This window comes from Piliocolobus tephrosceles, chromosome 21, assembly GCF_002776525.5.
Source record: "Piliocolobus tephrosceles isolate RC106 chromosome 21, ASM277652v3, whole genome shotgun sequence".
Lineage (NCBI taxonomy): Eukaryota > Metazoa > Chordata > Mammalia > Primates > Cercopithecidae > Piliocolobus > Piliocolobus tephrosceles.
Genome location: NC_045454.1, coordinates 32486289 through 32501290, shown reverse-complemented (window position 1 = coordinate 32501290; position 15002 = coordinate 32486289). Strand labels below are relative to the sequence as shown.

General features: G+C 42.5%; 1 protein-coding gene across 2 annotated transcripts in view; it reads left to right on the top strand.

Moving 5' to 3' along the window:
* Positions 1-4133: 4133 nt before the first annotated feature.
* The window catches only part of ZNF430 (zinc finger protein 430), a 40535-nt gene continuing 29666 nt past the window's right edge, over positions 4134-15002 (top strand). Inside the window, exons 1-2 of one of the 2 annotated variants that reach the window (XM_023190114.3) lie at positions 4134-4312; positions 6242-6334. In XM_023190114.3, coding sequence (XP_023045882.2) covers positions 4310-4312; positions 6242-6334 — 96 coding nt within the window. In that variant the 5' untranslated portion in view covers positions 4134-4309. The remainder of the gene's footprint in view (positions 4313-6241; positions 6335-15002) is intronic. The other variant, XM_031934907.1, reaches the window with a different exon arrangement.

Below are 15002 nucleotides of genomic sequence, written 5' to 3'. Positions count from 1 at the left end.
AAAAAAAAAAAAAAAAAAAAAAAAAAAAGACACTGAGTTTTGGTCATACTCTTATCTATGTGAGAACTTAACCAAAAGGGGGGAATTTTATAAACAAAATTATTGAAGGCCATCATTCTGGACTGAGCTTGTGCATTAGGCCCAAAGAGACCAAACCAAACCAAATGGAGTCATTCATGTTAATGTGACATAATCAAGCTGAAAATGTAAGGAAATAGGTAGATCCTAAAACAGGGCCAGGTTTGGTTGTTCTTTTGAAAACAGCAGATTTCAACACAAGGAGGTCACCTCTACTGTAACCCTTAAAAAAATAATAATAACCTGAAGTCCTTGTTTCCACTTTACAAAAGCTACAGTTCTGCTATTTCACAGTGGGATTTGAGAATAACTAAGTACATTTTTGATGGTGACAGAATAATATCAATGTCTAAAGTTTTGGTCTATCTCTCAAAATTGAGAAGATGATCAAAAGGGAGAGATTGTTAAATTAATTATCCCTAAAGCTGCTCCCTTTTCTGTTTAACTTTGGTCACTAGGTTTTTTTAAACATAGTAAACTGAAACCTAACTGGATATATACATAGACTGTATTCCATTATCGTACCAAAAATTGTGGTTTTGCCAATAAAAGGAATCAAGTGTTCAAATTATGTTTAAATAAGGCAAATCCCAACCTGTAATCAATCTGGCTGTTTCTGTACCTCACTTCCATTTTCTGTATGTCACTTTGCTTTCTCCATCTACAAATCTGTTTTCATCATGTGGCTCTGCTAGAGTCTCTCTGAGCCTACTCTGGATCCACCGGCTGCCTGATTTGCAAATCATTCTATCCTCTATTAAACTCTGTTAAATTTAATTTATGTAAAGATTTAAAGTTTTTCTCTTTTAAAAGTTTTCAAATATTTTCTTTTCTCTCTCTCTCTCTTTTTTTTTTCTTGAGATGGAGTTTCGTTCTTGTTGCCCAGGCTGGAGTGCAGTGGCACAATCTCGGCTCACTGCAACCTCAGCCTCCCAGGTTCAAGTGATTCTCCTGCCTCAGCCTCCCGGGTAGCTGGGATTACAGATATGTGCCATCATGCCTGGCAAATTTTGTATTTTTAGTAGAGACAGGGTTTCCCCATGTTGGTCAGGCTGATCTCGAACTCCTGACCTCAGGTGATCCACCCACCTCAGCCTCCCAAAGTGCTGGGATTACAGGTGTGAGGCACCACACAGCCTAGTTTTCAAATATTTTCTTTCTTTCTTTCTTTTTTTTTTGAGATGGAGTCTCGCTCTGTCACCCAGGCTGGAGTTCAGTGGCGTGATCTCGGCTCACTGCAAGCTGTGCCTCCCGGGTTCATGCCATTCTCCTGCCTCAGCCTCCCAAGTAGCTGGGACTACAGGTACCCGCCACCACGCCTGGCTAACTTTTTGTATTTTTAGTAGAGACAGCTTTTCACCATGTTAGCCAGGATGGTCTCGGTCTCCTGACCTTGTGATCCGCCCGTCTCTGCCTCCCAAGTGCTGGGATTACAGGTGAGAGCCACAGCGCCTGGCTCAAATATTTTCTATGATAAAAATAAATAATGTGCTGTTGGGCTTTGATTTTCTAAACTCATCCCTCAGCTATTTCCTCAAATTATTCTGTCTTCAAAATGCTTATCCAATTTTTTTTTTGAGACAGAGTCTCATTTTACCATCCAGTGTGCATAGCAGTGGTGCAGCCAATCACAGCTTACTGCAGCCTTGACCTTCCAGGATCAAGCAGTCCTCCTGCCTCTGCCACCTAAGTATTGGGACTACAGGCATGCACTACCATGGCTGGCTAATTTTTTTCATTTTTTTCATGGAAACAAAATTTTATTATGTTGCCCAGGCTGCACTGGAACTCCTGAGTTCAAATTCTCCCATCTCAGCCACCCAAAGTGCTAGGATTACAGGTCTGAGCCACCGTGTTTGCAAAATGGTAGCAATTTTTCATCCCTCCTGTATCCATGCCCAATGCCAGATGCTTTTACAGTTGTTTCCATCAAGATTCAGAATCTGTTTTCCAAACCCTAGATCAGCCTGGCCTTATTTGCTCAGGACAGTAGAAACCTGTGAACATGGCAATGGGCTAGTTTGGGGCCTAGGCTCAAATGGTCTTGAATGCTTCTGTTTTTCTTTTAGAATGTTGACATCGCCTTGGAAAAAATCCCATTGGCCAGCTGGAAAATAAGATATCACGGGGAGGAGAAGCAAGGTGTCCCTGTGGACAACCCCACAAGCAGAACGTCACCCCCAGAAGCACAGCTGCCTAGTCAACAAACAGCTGATGACACATGTCTGAAGGAGCTCAGCTGAAATCAGAAGAATGGCCCCACTGAGCCCAGCCTAAATGGCTGACCATCTCAATCATGAACTAATAAGTTTTGGATGATTTGTTATGCTGCAATAGCTAACTAATACATGCACTCACTGCAGACAGGATGCCAGGATTCAATGACAGTTTGATTACTAGTTACCTTCTAACAGTGGGCACCCTATAGGTAGTGATTTTTTCCCCTGATTTAAAGTTGAGTGACTTGTAAGGGAATGTTGAGTAATGCAGAAATACAGGTAGACATGTATGCATGTGATTGGTGCTTATACCCACACACCCTCCACACCACAGGAAAAAACAGATAACCATAGTTTGACAATTAGGGCCAAGGCCAACTAGCAAAATAAGTTTGCTTTTAATCTACCTTCTCCATATCTAAGCATTGGAGGTCAAAAGTGTGGACAGAATTGAAGACACAGAGTTTTATTATCCTGTGACCCCAACATCCTTTGTTTACTGTCTGATCTCGGGAAGAAAAGTGGACAACAGGTGGCCAGCAGTGGTCTACCTGCAGTTATTTTATTCCTGCTGCCACCTGCTCTTTTGATGGCCACTATCTGTTCCACTGTTAGAACTGAGGAAAGATGTTGGTAGGGAGAGGCTCTGCCTTCACTTCTGGCAGAAAAGGGATGTTCAGTTCATTCACCCCCCTGACATCAGAGCTGCACTTCAATGTAGCAGCTGTTGGCCATGTGTGCCTCCTGAGTGACTGGAATGTGGCTGGTCTGAACTGTGATGTGCTAGAAAGGTAATATACAGAGTTAGTTTCAAAGATTTAGTTTCAAATGTTTATATACATTATTAATAATTACACATTCCTCACACATTACAATGATAATATTATGGACATATTGGGTTAATTAAATTGTTACAATGGATTCAACCTGTTCCTTGTTTGTTTTTCAAGTTTGTCTACTAGAAAATTTAAGATTCACATGTGGCTCACATTTTATTTCAGATTACCTCCTTTTTAAAATCTCAGGCTGCCTGTTCAAAAGACCAGAGCCAGGAAGGTCATAAAATCTGAAATTTTAAAATAATTATTGTTACATTCTTTTCATTTTTCAATAGCCACTATATATGTGTGTGTGTATATATACGTGTGTGTGTGTATATATATATACACATATATATATTTTTTATTTTATTTTTAAATATTTAATTTAATTTATTTAAATATTTAAATAAAAATAAATATTTTATTTATATATAATATAATATATATATATATATATATATATATTTTTTTTTTTTTTTTTTTTTTTACACAGAGCTTTGCTCTTGTTGCCCAGGCTGGAGTGCAATGGCACAATCTCGGCTCACCGCAACCTCTGCCTCCCAGGTTCAAGAGGTTCTCCTGCCTCAGCCTCCCAAGTACCTGGAATAATAGGCATGGGCCACCACGCCCGGCTAATTTTGTATTTTTTGTAAGGACTGGGTTTCTCCATGTTGGTCAGGCTGGTCTCCAACTCCCGACCTCAGGTGATCTGCCCCCCTCGGCCTTCCAAAGTGTTGGGATTACCGGCGTGAGCCACCACGCCCGGCCCCATGTATTATTTATAAGTGCATATGACCTTATATACAAGGTTAAATGCAAATAACCTCTGCGGTGGGCCTGGCTCAGCTCGGGGAGGAAGCCCTGTCCGAGAAGGATGCAGACTAGGCTGTCACTCTTCATTCAGCCCCGCATCGTATCACATCTTCCGTCAATCATGACCTGAGGGGGCGGGGATTTAAATGTTATCCAATCAGAGACGCCAGGCTGGGAACCGTCCAATCAGGCACGCAGGTGAAGCGGGCAGGGCGGCTTCCGGGTTTGGCGGGGCCTTTGTCTCTTGCTGTGGCCTGAGCTCCAGGTCTCGTCTTCACCGCTCTGTGTCCTCTCCTCCTAGAGGTCCAGGCTCTGTGGCCCTGTGACCTGCAGGTATTGGGAGAGCTACAGAGGCCAGGAACCCTTGGAAGCCTAGAAATGGTGAGAGTGCCGGGTCCGACATCCCGAGAGAGGGGAGGGGCTGGTTGGGACCGGTGGAACGTGGCTGTGGCGGGACTCAGGCCTCTCCGCAGTCAGCTCCACAATCTGCGCCCCGAATTCTCCTTGCCCAGCTCGGCCTCAGTCCCCATCAGCCATAAGATGGCGGCTGCGCTGACAGCCGGGCCCCCGCACGTCCTGTCTCTTCCTTGCGCAGTGATTGTGCCCTGGCCTGGAGCCCTCTTTGGGCAGCTCTGGTTCCGCAGCGCAGCGTCTCTCCCAGACTGTGCAGGAACCACGGGAGAATCCTGACTTGGGGTGTGAGTTCATGAATGGGAAGAACTTTGGTCCTGGGTTCCTAGTTCCTCTTTTCTCCTATTAAAAATGTACAGGCCGGGCGGGGTAGCTAACGCCTGTAATCTCAGCACTTTGGGAGGCCGAGGCGGGCGCATCACGAAGTCAGGAGTTCAAGACCAGCCTGGCCAGCATAGTGAAACCCCGTCTTTACTAAAAATACAAAAATTTGCCGGGCATGTTGGCACACGCCTGTAGTCCCAGCTGCTTGGGAGTCCGAGGCAGGAGAATCACTTGAACCTGGGAGGTGGAGGTTGCAGTGAGCCGAGATCGCGCCACTGCACTACAGCCTGTGTAACAGAGCAAGACTCCGTGTCGGGGGTGGGAAATGCGCAGAAGTCACCGCAAGAATATTTAAGAAATTAATCAAAGAGTTATTCAAAAACTGTATAGCACCCGGCTATGGTTTGTAATTTTTTGTTCATGGTGGGGCTTGAAGGAAAGAGTTTTCTAAGGTGTGTGATGAAGAAAGCCAAATTCAGTAATTGATACAGTTGTGTAGTTTCTTAGTTTGTACAATAAAAGTGAAAATTTTCTGGTTATGTAATCGGAGCTTAATTGGCCGTATATAATTGGTTAAGCCTGAATTTTATGTCTTTCAATGTAGTAATTTTCAAAACGATGCGCTTGAGTTAGATTTTTTTTTTTTTTGAGATGGAGTCTCGCTCTGGTCGCCCAGGCTGGAGGAGTGTACTGGCACAATCTCGGCTCACTACAACTTCTGCCACTGCCCGTGTTCAAGCTTCTCAGCCTCTTGAGTAGCTGGGATTACAGGTGCCCGCCTCCCTGCCCAGCTAATTTTTGTACTTTTAGTAGAGACGGAGTTTCCCCATGTTGGCCCAGCTGACCTCGAACTCTTGACCTCAGGTGATCCACCTGCCTTGGCCTCCCAAAATGCTGGGATTACAGGCGTGAACCACCACACCTAGCCGCGTTAGATCTTTTTAAAAGTAGGAACCCAGGGAGTAGAGACACCTCAGTCTAATTGCCTGCCACTCAATTATTTTCACACTCCATGGGGAACTGATTTTCTGCTGCATTTTTCACCTGTGTCCCAAGCAGGATCTTAAATCTAACCCCCCGCCCCCCATTTCTCCAGCCTCACTCTGGCTTGCAGTAAGATACTAAATTTCCAGTTCTTTCTGGCGTTCCCGAATGGCAACTTTTCCTCCCTAATTCACATTATCAACTATATGTCCTTTAGTGTACTTTTTTTACGCTTTAACTAATTATTTTCTGACAAAGCATTAAATGGTGCTTTTAATAAGATTTGTTATTTGTTTGTAAGTATTTCCCATGAGAAGAAAGCAAAGAATAATGCCCCGACACTGTACTGTAAAAACTCTCTGTGCTGCTTCTCCTTGTATCTTCTCTGGGCACAGAGATCTTGTCTCAGGATGTTTGGGGGTCAAGGTTTTCCTTTGGAAACTTTATGGGGTGATGTGTCCTCAGCCACCCTTCAGTTTTTTTCTGATCCTGGGTTTCAGTACTGTCTGGAGATAAGCCAAGATATCTGCCATGGTTATGTCAGCTAGAGTGTCTAGTGGATATCAGCTTCTGGGTTATTTTCTCCCATAGGAGAACCTGAAGTCTGGAGTGTATCCTCTCAAGGAAGCAAATGGATGCCCTGGGGCTGAGAGGAATCTTCTGGTGTACTCTTTTTATGAAAAGGTAACCCCTTGAGATGTTCAAATTGTCTTCACCCAACCCAGCTTTCATTTCTTGAAGACACATTGCTGGTCAACCAATCAGATTCTGGTATTGAGGGGAAAACAAATAATTTTTGCCACTGGATTCTCTAAGGGGGCAGAAAAATAGTGAAATAAATATAGCGAAAGTGAAATAGTGGAAAAAAGTGGAACAGAAAAAATAGTATCCCAAAAGACAATAGGAAAAAGAAAAACACTGACCCCAGTGAGACGGTGTAAGAACTTGCAAACTTAAATGCCCATGGGACAGTCACTGGGGCATAGTGTGGTATCTCCTGAGTGGGTGGTTCTTGAACACATAAGTGAGCAGGAGTGGGTGGAAGACTGTCTCAAGTGACTGAATGGCCTCATTTGAAACCGGAGTCAGACACATCTGTTTTTAATCAGCACTGCTACTCCCTGGGTTTGTCACCTTGAAAAGATTTGTTCACTTATTTTAACCTCAGTTTTTTAGCTGTAAATTGTATTATATTAGTAGGGCTTGAAAGATAACAAAATATTTTTCAAAGGCATAAAAGTGGTGGGTTTAAGAAAAAAATTGGTATCTAATAATATATTTCATTCATTAAAAATTCTCTATTTCCTTTTTTTTTTTCCCCAGGTGAGTTTAGGAATTTTCTCAGGTGTGTTTTTTATGGCTGGGTGATTTCAGACAGAATTCTAAGGCTCAGCTGTTAGAATGCTACCAAGGAAATGAGTAGGGGAAATCTCTATTCCATTTTTTTTTGTAGAAAATAAATACATTTCTATAAGAAAATGTGGTAGATAACTGGTGAGTTACATAGATGCATGAAAACATCAGTTGCTCTTTTTGCAGGGTAAATTTGTGGCAGTGAATATCTCTGTTCAAACTCTTTTATCTTGATTTCTGAGTTTCATGCTAAATTTTATGAGATGAAACTTGGTACCACCTAGAAGTTTTCCCATATGACTAATTGTTTACTAAATGATTCTTAATGGAATTAATAAAATAATGCATATATGAAAGAAATAGATACTTTTGCTTTTTTTATTGAGGTATAAATTGCAAACACCTTAAAATTTCCTTTATATGAACGCTGTGTTTGACTAATTTTGCTAGATTTTTCAAACACATAGTTTCAAAAACCAAGTGAGTAAGTCTAACATAGAAATTAAAGCTTGAGCCCAGTGACTCAGAGCTAAGGCTAATTTTTTTATTTTTATTTTTTTTTTTGAGACAGAGTCTCGCTCTGTCGCTGGGGCTGGAGTGCAGTGGCCGGATCTCAGCTCACTGCAAGCTCCGCCTCCTGGGTTCACGCCATTCTCCTGCCTCAGCCTCCCGAGTAGCTGGGATTACAGGCGCCCGCCACCTCACCCGGCTAGTTTTTTGTATTTTTTAGTAGAGACGGGGTTTCACCATGTTAGCCAGGATGGTCTCGATCTCCTGACCTCGTGATCCGCCCGTCTCGGCCTCCCAAAGTGCTGGGATTACAGGCTTGAGCCACCGCGCCCCGCCAAGGCTAATTTTTTAAGTTAGTTTTTTTCTGGGGAGCCTGCCCTGCAGATGTCCCAGCCTGCTCACTCTACCTGAGGAAGAAGCTTTTCTGCTGAGAGAGGCTACAGAGTCCTGGAAAGGTGGGGACCCACAGGCAGATGCAGTTAAGGTTAAGATGGTAGGGGATTGGGAGGGTCTTACTGATGATAAAGTTGTTATTGTTTGAAGGCAGCTTCTAGACTTTGTAAAATATAACAAAGTTAGATTTATGTTAAAAATTTGAATTCCAAAGGACTATTGCAACAGGAAGAAATACCAACTGTAAGAACTTTAAGGATTGCAAAGTTTAGGCAGACAAGGGCTTTCTTTCATGGGGAGGAGCAAACAAAATTAGAAAGAAGTTGGAGGGGACTGGCAAATGAAGAGTGAAATAATCAGATTTTAGATCAGAGAATGTTTTACCCTGAAGTCAGCATGTTCTTGGGAGGAACATAAAATTGAGTTGTATATTGGCTCAGATTGAGGGTAGCTCCAAATTCAGGAGCCTGTGAAAAATTTTATTTAGACCACTGAAGACAAATTCAGCTGATTTTTTTTTAAATGAGAAAAAACGTGCACAGTTCTTATCGAAAAGGGGTCACAGGCCGGGCGCGGTGGCTCAAGCCTGTAATCCCAGCACTTTGGGAGGCCGAGACGGGCGGATCACGAGGTCAGGAGATCGAGACCATCCTGGCTAACACGGTGAAACCCCGCCTCTACTAAAAATACAAAAAAAACTAGCCGGGCGAGGTGGCGGGCGCCTGTAGTCCCAGCTACTCGGGAGGCTGAGGCAGGAGAATGGCGTGAACCCGGGAGGCGGAGCTTGCAGTGAGCTGAGATCCGGCCACTGCACTTCAGTCCGGGCGACAGAGTGAGACTCCGCCTCAAAAAAAAAAAAAAGAAAAGGGGTCACAATCCAAACCCAAGAGAGGGTTCTTGGCTTTTGCTCAAGAAAGAATTCAGGGTGAGTCTATAGAGTAAAGTAAAAGCAAGTTTATTAGGAAACAGACAGAATAAAAGAATGGCTTACTCTATAGGCAGAGCAGCCCTGAGGGCTGCTGGTTGCCCATTTTTGTGTTTATTTCTTGATTATATGAAAAACAAGGGGTGGATTATTTTTGCCTTCCCAATTAGACAATGTAAAGTGATTTCCTGATGTTTCCATGGCATTTGTAAACTGTCATGGCATTGGTGGGAGTGTAGCAGTGAGGCCGACCAGAGGTCACTCTCATCCCATCTTGGTTTTGGTGGGTTTTATCCACCTTCTTTACTGCAACCTATTTTATCACCCAGGTCTTTATAACCTGTATCTTGTGCTGAACTCTTATCTTATCCTGTGACTTAGAATGCCTAACCATCTGGGAGTACAGCCCCCTAGGTCTCAGCCTCATTTTACCCCAGCCCCTGTTCAAAATGGATTTGCCCTGATTCATTTGAAATGATATGCCTCTGACATTTCTCCTTTTTTTTTTTTTTTTTTTTTTAACATCTGAGATAGAGTCTCACTCTGTTGCCCAGGCTGGAGTGCAATGGCATCATCTCGGCTCACTGCAACCTCCACCTACCGGGTTTGAGTATTTCTCCTGCCTCAGCCTCCCAAGTACCTGGGATTACAGGCTCCTGCCACCATGCCCGGCTAATTTTTGTACTTTTTTTTTTTTTTTAGTCCAATCAGTTTACTCTGCTTTCTCCATCTCCTCCTCCCATTAGTCAGCCATTGGAACTGGGAAACCTCCTACTTTCCCCCTCTTTGCATTCTTTCCACAATTCATCTTGTCTTTGTGCAGCCATATCTTCTTAATACAGACTGAACGTTCTGTCATTGAGAATAAAGTGATCCATAAACCTGGTCATCGCACTTTTTATGACACGGTGATGTGGGCCCCAGATCCATCGCATAGTTTTCTCTGGATGCACTGCTGGATCTAATTTTTGTATTTTTAGTAGAGACAGAGTTTCGCCATGTTGACCAGGATGGTCTCCATCTCGACCTCGTGATCCACCTGCCTCAGCCTCCCAAAGTGCTAGGATTACAGGCATGAGCCACCACACCTGGCCGTAATCGCTGACTTCTTTTTTTTTTTTTTTTTTTTGAGACGTAGTCTCGCTCTGTGGCCCAGGCTGGAGTGCAGTGGCCGGATCTCAGCTCACTGCGAGCTCCCCCTTCCAGGTTTACGCCATTCTCCTGCCTCAGCCTCCCAAGTAGCTGGGACTGCAGGCGCCCGCCACCTGGCCCGGCTAGTTTTTTGTATTTTTTAGTAGAGACGGGGTTTCACCGTGTTAGCCAGGATGGTCTCGATCTCTTGACCTCGTGATCCACCCATCTCGACCTCCCAAAGTGCTGGGATTACAGGCTTGAGCCACTGCGCCCGGCGACTTCTTTTTTTTTCTTGGGACAGAGTCTCGCTCTGTTGCCCCAGCTGGAGTTCAATGGCTCGATCTTAGTTCACTGCAACCTCTGCCTCCCGGTTTCAAGTGATTCTCCTGCCTCAGCCTTCTGAGTAGCTGGGATTACAGGCGCACATCTCTATGCCTGGCCAATTTTTGTATTTTTAGTAGAGATGGAGTTTCACCATGTTGGTCAGGCTGGTCTCAAACTCCTGACCTCGTGATCTGCCTGCCTCCCAAAGTGCTGGGGTTACAGGCGTGAGCCACCGTCCCCAACCAATCTCTGACTTCTTTAAGCAATGTTTTGTGATTCTTGTCATAGGGATCTTTCACCATTCTGATTAGCTGTATTCGTAGATATTCTGTTCTTTTTGTGGCAGTTGTGAATGGGATTACGTTTTTGATTTGGCTTTTGGCTTGGATGTTTTGATGTACAGAGATTCTACTGATTTTTGTACATGTGTTTAGTATCCTGAAACTTTGCTAAAGTTGTTTATCAGTTTAAAGAGCTTTCCTGCTGAGACTATAGGGTTTTGAAGATACAGAATCACGTCATCTGCACACGGGGATAGTTAGATTTCCTTTCTTCCTGTTTGGATGCCTTTTCTTTTCTTTTCTTTTCTTTTTTTTTTTTTGAGACAGAGTCTTGCTCTCACCAGCCTAGAGTGCAGTGGCATGATCTCGGCTCACTGCAACCTCCGCCTCCCTCTTGGGTTCAAGCGATTCTCCTGCCTCAGCCTCCCGAGTATCTGGGACTACAAGCGCATGCCACCATGCCCAGCTAATTTTTGTATTTTCAGTAGAGATGAGGTTTCACCATGTTAGCCAGGCTGGTCTCGATCTCTTGACCTTGTGACCCACCTCGGCCTCCCAAAGTGCTGGGATTACAGGTGTGAGCCACCATGCCTGGCGAATGCCTTTTATTTTCATCTCTTCTCTGATGACTTTGGCCAGGATTTCCAATTTTATGTTGAATAGGAGTTTTGAGAGAAGGCATCCTTATATTGTGCCAGTTTTCAAGGAGGAATGCTTCCAGCTTGTGTCCAGTCAGTATGTTGGCTGTAAGTTTGTCATAGATATCTCATTGTTTTGAAGTATGTACCTTCAATGCCTGGTTTGTTGAGGGTTTTAAACATGAAAAATGTTAAATTATATTGAAAGTGTTTTTAGCATCTATTGAGATCATCTTTTGGTATTTGTTATTAGTTCTCTTCATGTGATGAATAACATTTATTGATTGTATGTTGAACCAACTTGCATCCCAGAGATGCAGCCTACTTGATTATAGTGGATTAGCTTTTTGATGTTCTTCTGAATTCAGTTTGCCAGTATTTTGTTGAGGATATTTTCATCAGTGTTCATCAAGGATATTGGCCTGAAGTTTTCTATCTTTTGTTTGGTCTCTGCCAGGTTTTGATATCAGAATGATGTTATTCTTACATATAATGAGTTGAAAAGGAGTCCTTTCTTTTCAATATTTTGAAATATTTTTAGTAGAAGTGGTACTAGCTCTTTTTTATACATCTGGTAGACTTCAGCTAGGAATTTGTCTGGTTCTTGCTTTTTTTTTTTGGTTAGTAGGCTATTTATTACTAATTGAATTTTGGAGCTTGTTATTGGTCTATTCAGGGATTCAGTTTCTTATTTGTTCAGTCTTTGGAAAATGTGTCTTTGCTCCCAGGTTACTATTCTCAAGCTTGGCCCAAATAAACTCTCTTATATTCATGTTGCCTCCGCTTTTTCCTTTTAGGTAGTCATATTACGTAGAATGAGCTAGAGCAGCCTCTATGAGGGGATCTCTCCTTTGATTGTACTCCACTTACTGTAACACCCAAGAATGCAGAGTGTGGTTGATCTTACTTAGAATCTGCACATAAGGTCTGGCCTCTTCCTGGGATTTACAGGACAGGGCCAGACTTTAGATTGAGAATGTACAGAAAACCAACAGGAGGCATTTTCTCCACTGTGAGTTGTCAACATAGACATCTTAAAGCCCCCTTTGAGAGTGTGGTTCTTAAAACTTTTCAGATCTTGTTCAGTGATTTACCACAGTCATGCCAGAGCTCCAGATATAAATAGAATCTGATGACAGAATCAGCATTTTAAGAGTGAGATATCAAAGTCATAATGTATCCATAGCCATGACCATAACTATACCTACCTGTAAAATGTGATACTGGAGTAGAGTATTCTTGTCCTTCTCCTTACCCAAAAGATAGCAAATTGGGACAAGTGATTAGGTTCTGGAGCTCCACCAGGCCATTTTCTATTTAGAATCAGCCTGAATCTCTCCAGCCTGGATTATCATTGGGCCATCAGCCAGGGTCACTAAGAACCCTCTCACAATCACCTAGGCGTCTTTGAGATATTTGAGGATGTCTAGGGCAGAATTGTGTCAGGCTGACGAGAGTGGTTAATTCTGCTTCTGACTTAGTGTAAGAGAAATGAGTCATTCTGTGTGTGTGTGTTTTGTTTCTTCTTCTTTTTTTCTTTTTTTAGAAGGAGTATTGCTCTGTTGCCTAGGCTGGAGTGCAGTGGCGCAATCTTGGCTCACTGCAGCCTCCACCTCCCAGGTTCAAGTGACTCTTCTGCCTCAGCCCCCCAGATAGTTGGGAATTCAGGCACTTGCCACCATGCCTGGCTAATTTTTGCATTTTTAGTAAAGACAGGGTTTCATCATATTGCACAGGCTAGTCTTGAACTCCTGACCTTGTGATCTCCCCGCCTTAGCCTCACAAAGTGCTGGGATCACAGGCGTAAGCCACCACACCTGACAGTTCTGTGTTTTTTTCTCCCCTCATACAAGAGATAACTTTGTTTGGTACCCAGATGAGAGTTTCTCAAGTTTCCAGGTATTTGGATGAAAGCAATAGGTCTGGTGACTCAAACAGATAAAATAATTGTTTTCATTTTATATGGCCATTCAAAAAACAGATGAAGCAGTCATGGTCCCTACTATCCAGGAACATTTTTTCTAGACTAACAACTGGATACATGTGTGAATTAAGCATTATATGGTTGATACAATGAATAGATGTGTCCAAAAGAAATTTGGGCCACTGTTTTATGTTGTTACTTCTGGTATCATCACCTGAAGGGCTATTTATGGAGTGAAGATTTGTTATTAATTGTGTTTCTTTTACTTTGCTAAGAATATATATTTATCTTCTAATATAATTATTCTAAAGAACTTTAAGAAATTTGTTTAAATTGCTTATTAGTATATGTTATAAAATTGACCGGGCAGTGGCAAAAATAGATTAAAGTTACATAAGCTCTGGGATTTAAGATTCTCTTAGGTAAGCTTAGGAAAAACAGAACTGGAAATACCTTGGTGGCAGAGAGAACAGAATTCTATATAGGGTCCTTTCCCTGCCCAAATTCTGTTCAGATTCATCTTTTTTGGAGGCCTTATTTATGTCTGGCCCCACTCCGGAGCCTTGCCTCACAAAACTGATTCATAAAAATCAGAGTTTTGGCTGGGTGTGATGGCTCACACCTGTAATCCCAGCACTTTGGGAGGCAGGCAGATCATGAGGTCAGGAGTTCGAGACCAGCCTGACTAACATGGTGAAACCTCGTCTCTACTAAAAATACAAAAATTAGTCCCATCTGCTCAGGAAGCTGAGGCAGGAGAATCACTTGAACCTGGGAGGCGGAGGTTGCAGTGAGCCAAGATCGTGCCACTGTACTCCAGCCTGGCGACAGAGCAAGACTCTGTCTAAAAAAAAAAAAAAAAAAAAAAGATTGGAGTTTTGTCTGGTGAATCCTGCTGCCTTTCTAGAGCTGGTGCTCACAATTTTCTGAAACCCAAAAACATAAATGAGAGAAATAAACTATTTATTTTAGGATCTTATTTTTTACAGTTTATATTAAAACCAGTGCTTACAGAAGCGTTCCATTTAGCGACTTGTTTTCTATTTCTGCCAGTGTAGCAGTTGCTCCACAAGCCACAAACAAGAAAATATATACATAATAAAAATTCCTTTAAACTACATTAAACTTTTTCTATGTTCTTCTCATCTGCCTATATTTAGCTTTTATTCTATACATTTAAAACAAAATCAATGACAGAGAAACAGAGGAAGAAATAAAAATGCTGAACCCTTTATCTAAATCCTGGGAATTATTGAACACTTAGTATCAACTTTCAGGGTGTTATTAGGATTAAATCACATAATGTGTTATGCCCGGCACAGTGCTCTGTAACATACTCTTAAGCCCATAGTACCTGCTTAATAAACATTGCATTAGTATGTGTGTACATGTTATTTTCCAAAGGCAGATTTATTCAGACATTGCTGCCTTCTGTTCGTTCTGTAAACTTTAAACAGCCAGCAAAGAATATAAAACTTTAAGATGCAGATTGGTTTTATTTGTACCAGAAGTATTTGTGTTGTGACAAGAGTGCTGAGTGTAAGGGACCCTGTGCTGTGTCTGCTTCTCTAACTAATGCTAATAATGAGCCCAGCGGGAACAACATCAGCATTGACAGGGAACTCGTTTGAAACACCCATTCATGGACCCTTTTCAAACTTGCATATTCACATTACATAGAGTGGGGCCAAAATTACCAAGCGAGTTTTAAGCTCTTTAAAGTTTGAGAGGCAATGCTTAGCTAAGTGGTTATCAGCCCCGTCTTTTTGTTTGTTTGTTTGTTTTGTTTTTGTTTTTGAGACAGGATCTCACTCTGTCACCCAGTCTGGAGTGCAATGGCGTAATCTCGGCTCACTGCAACCTCCGCCTC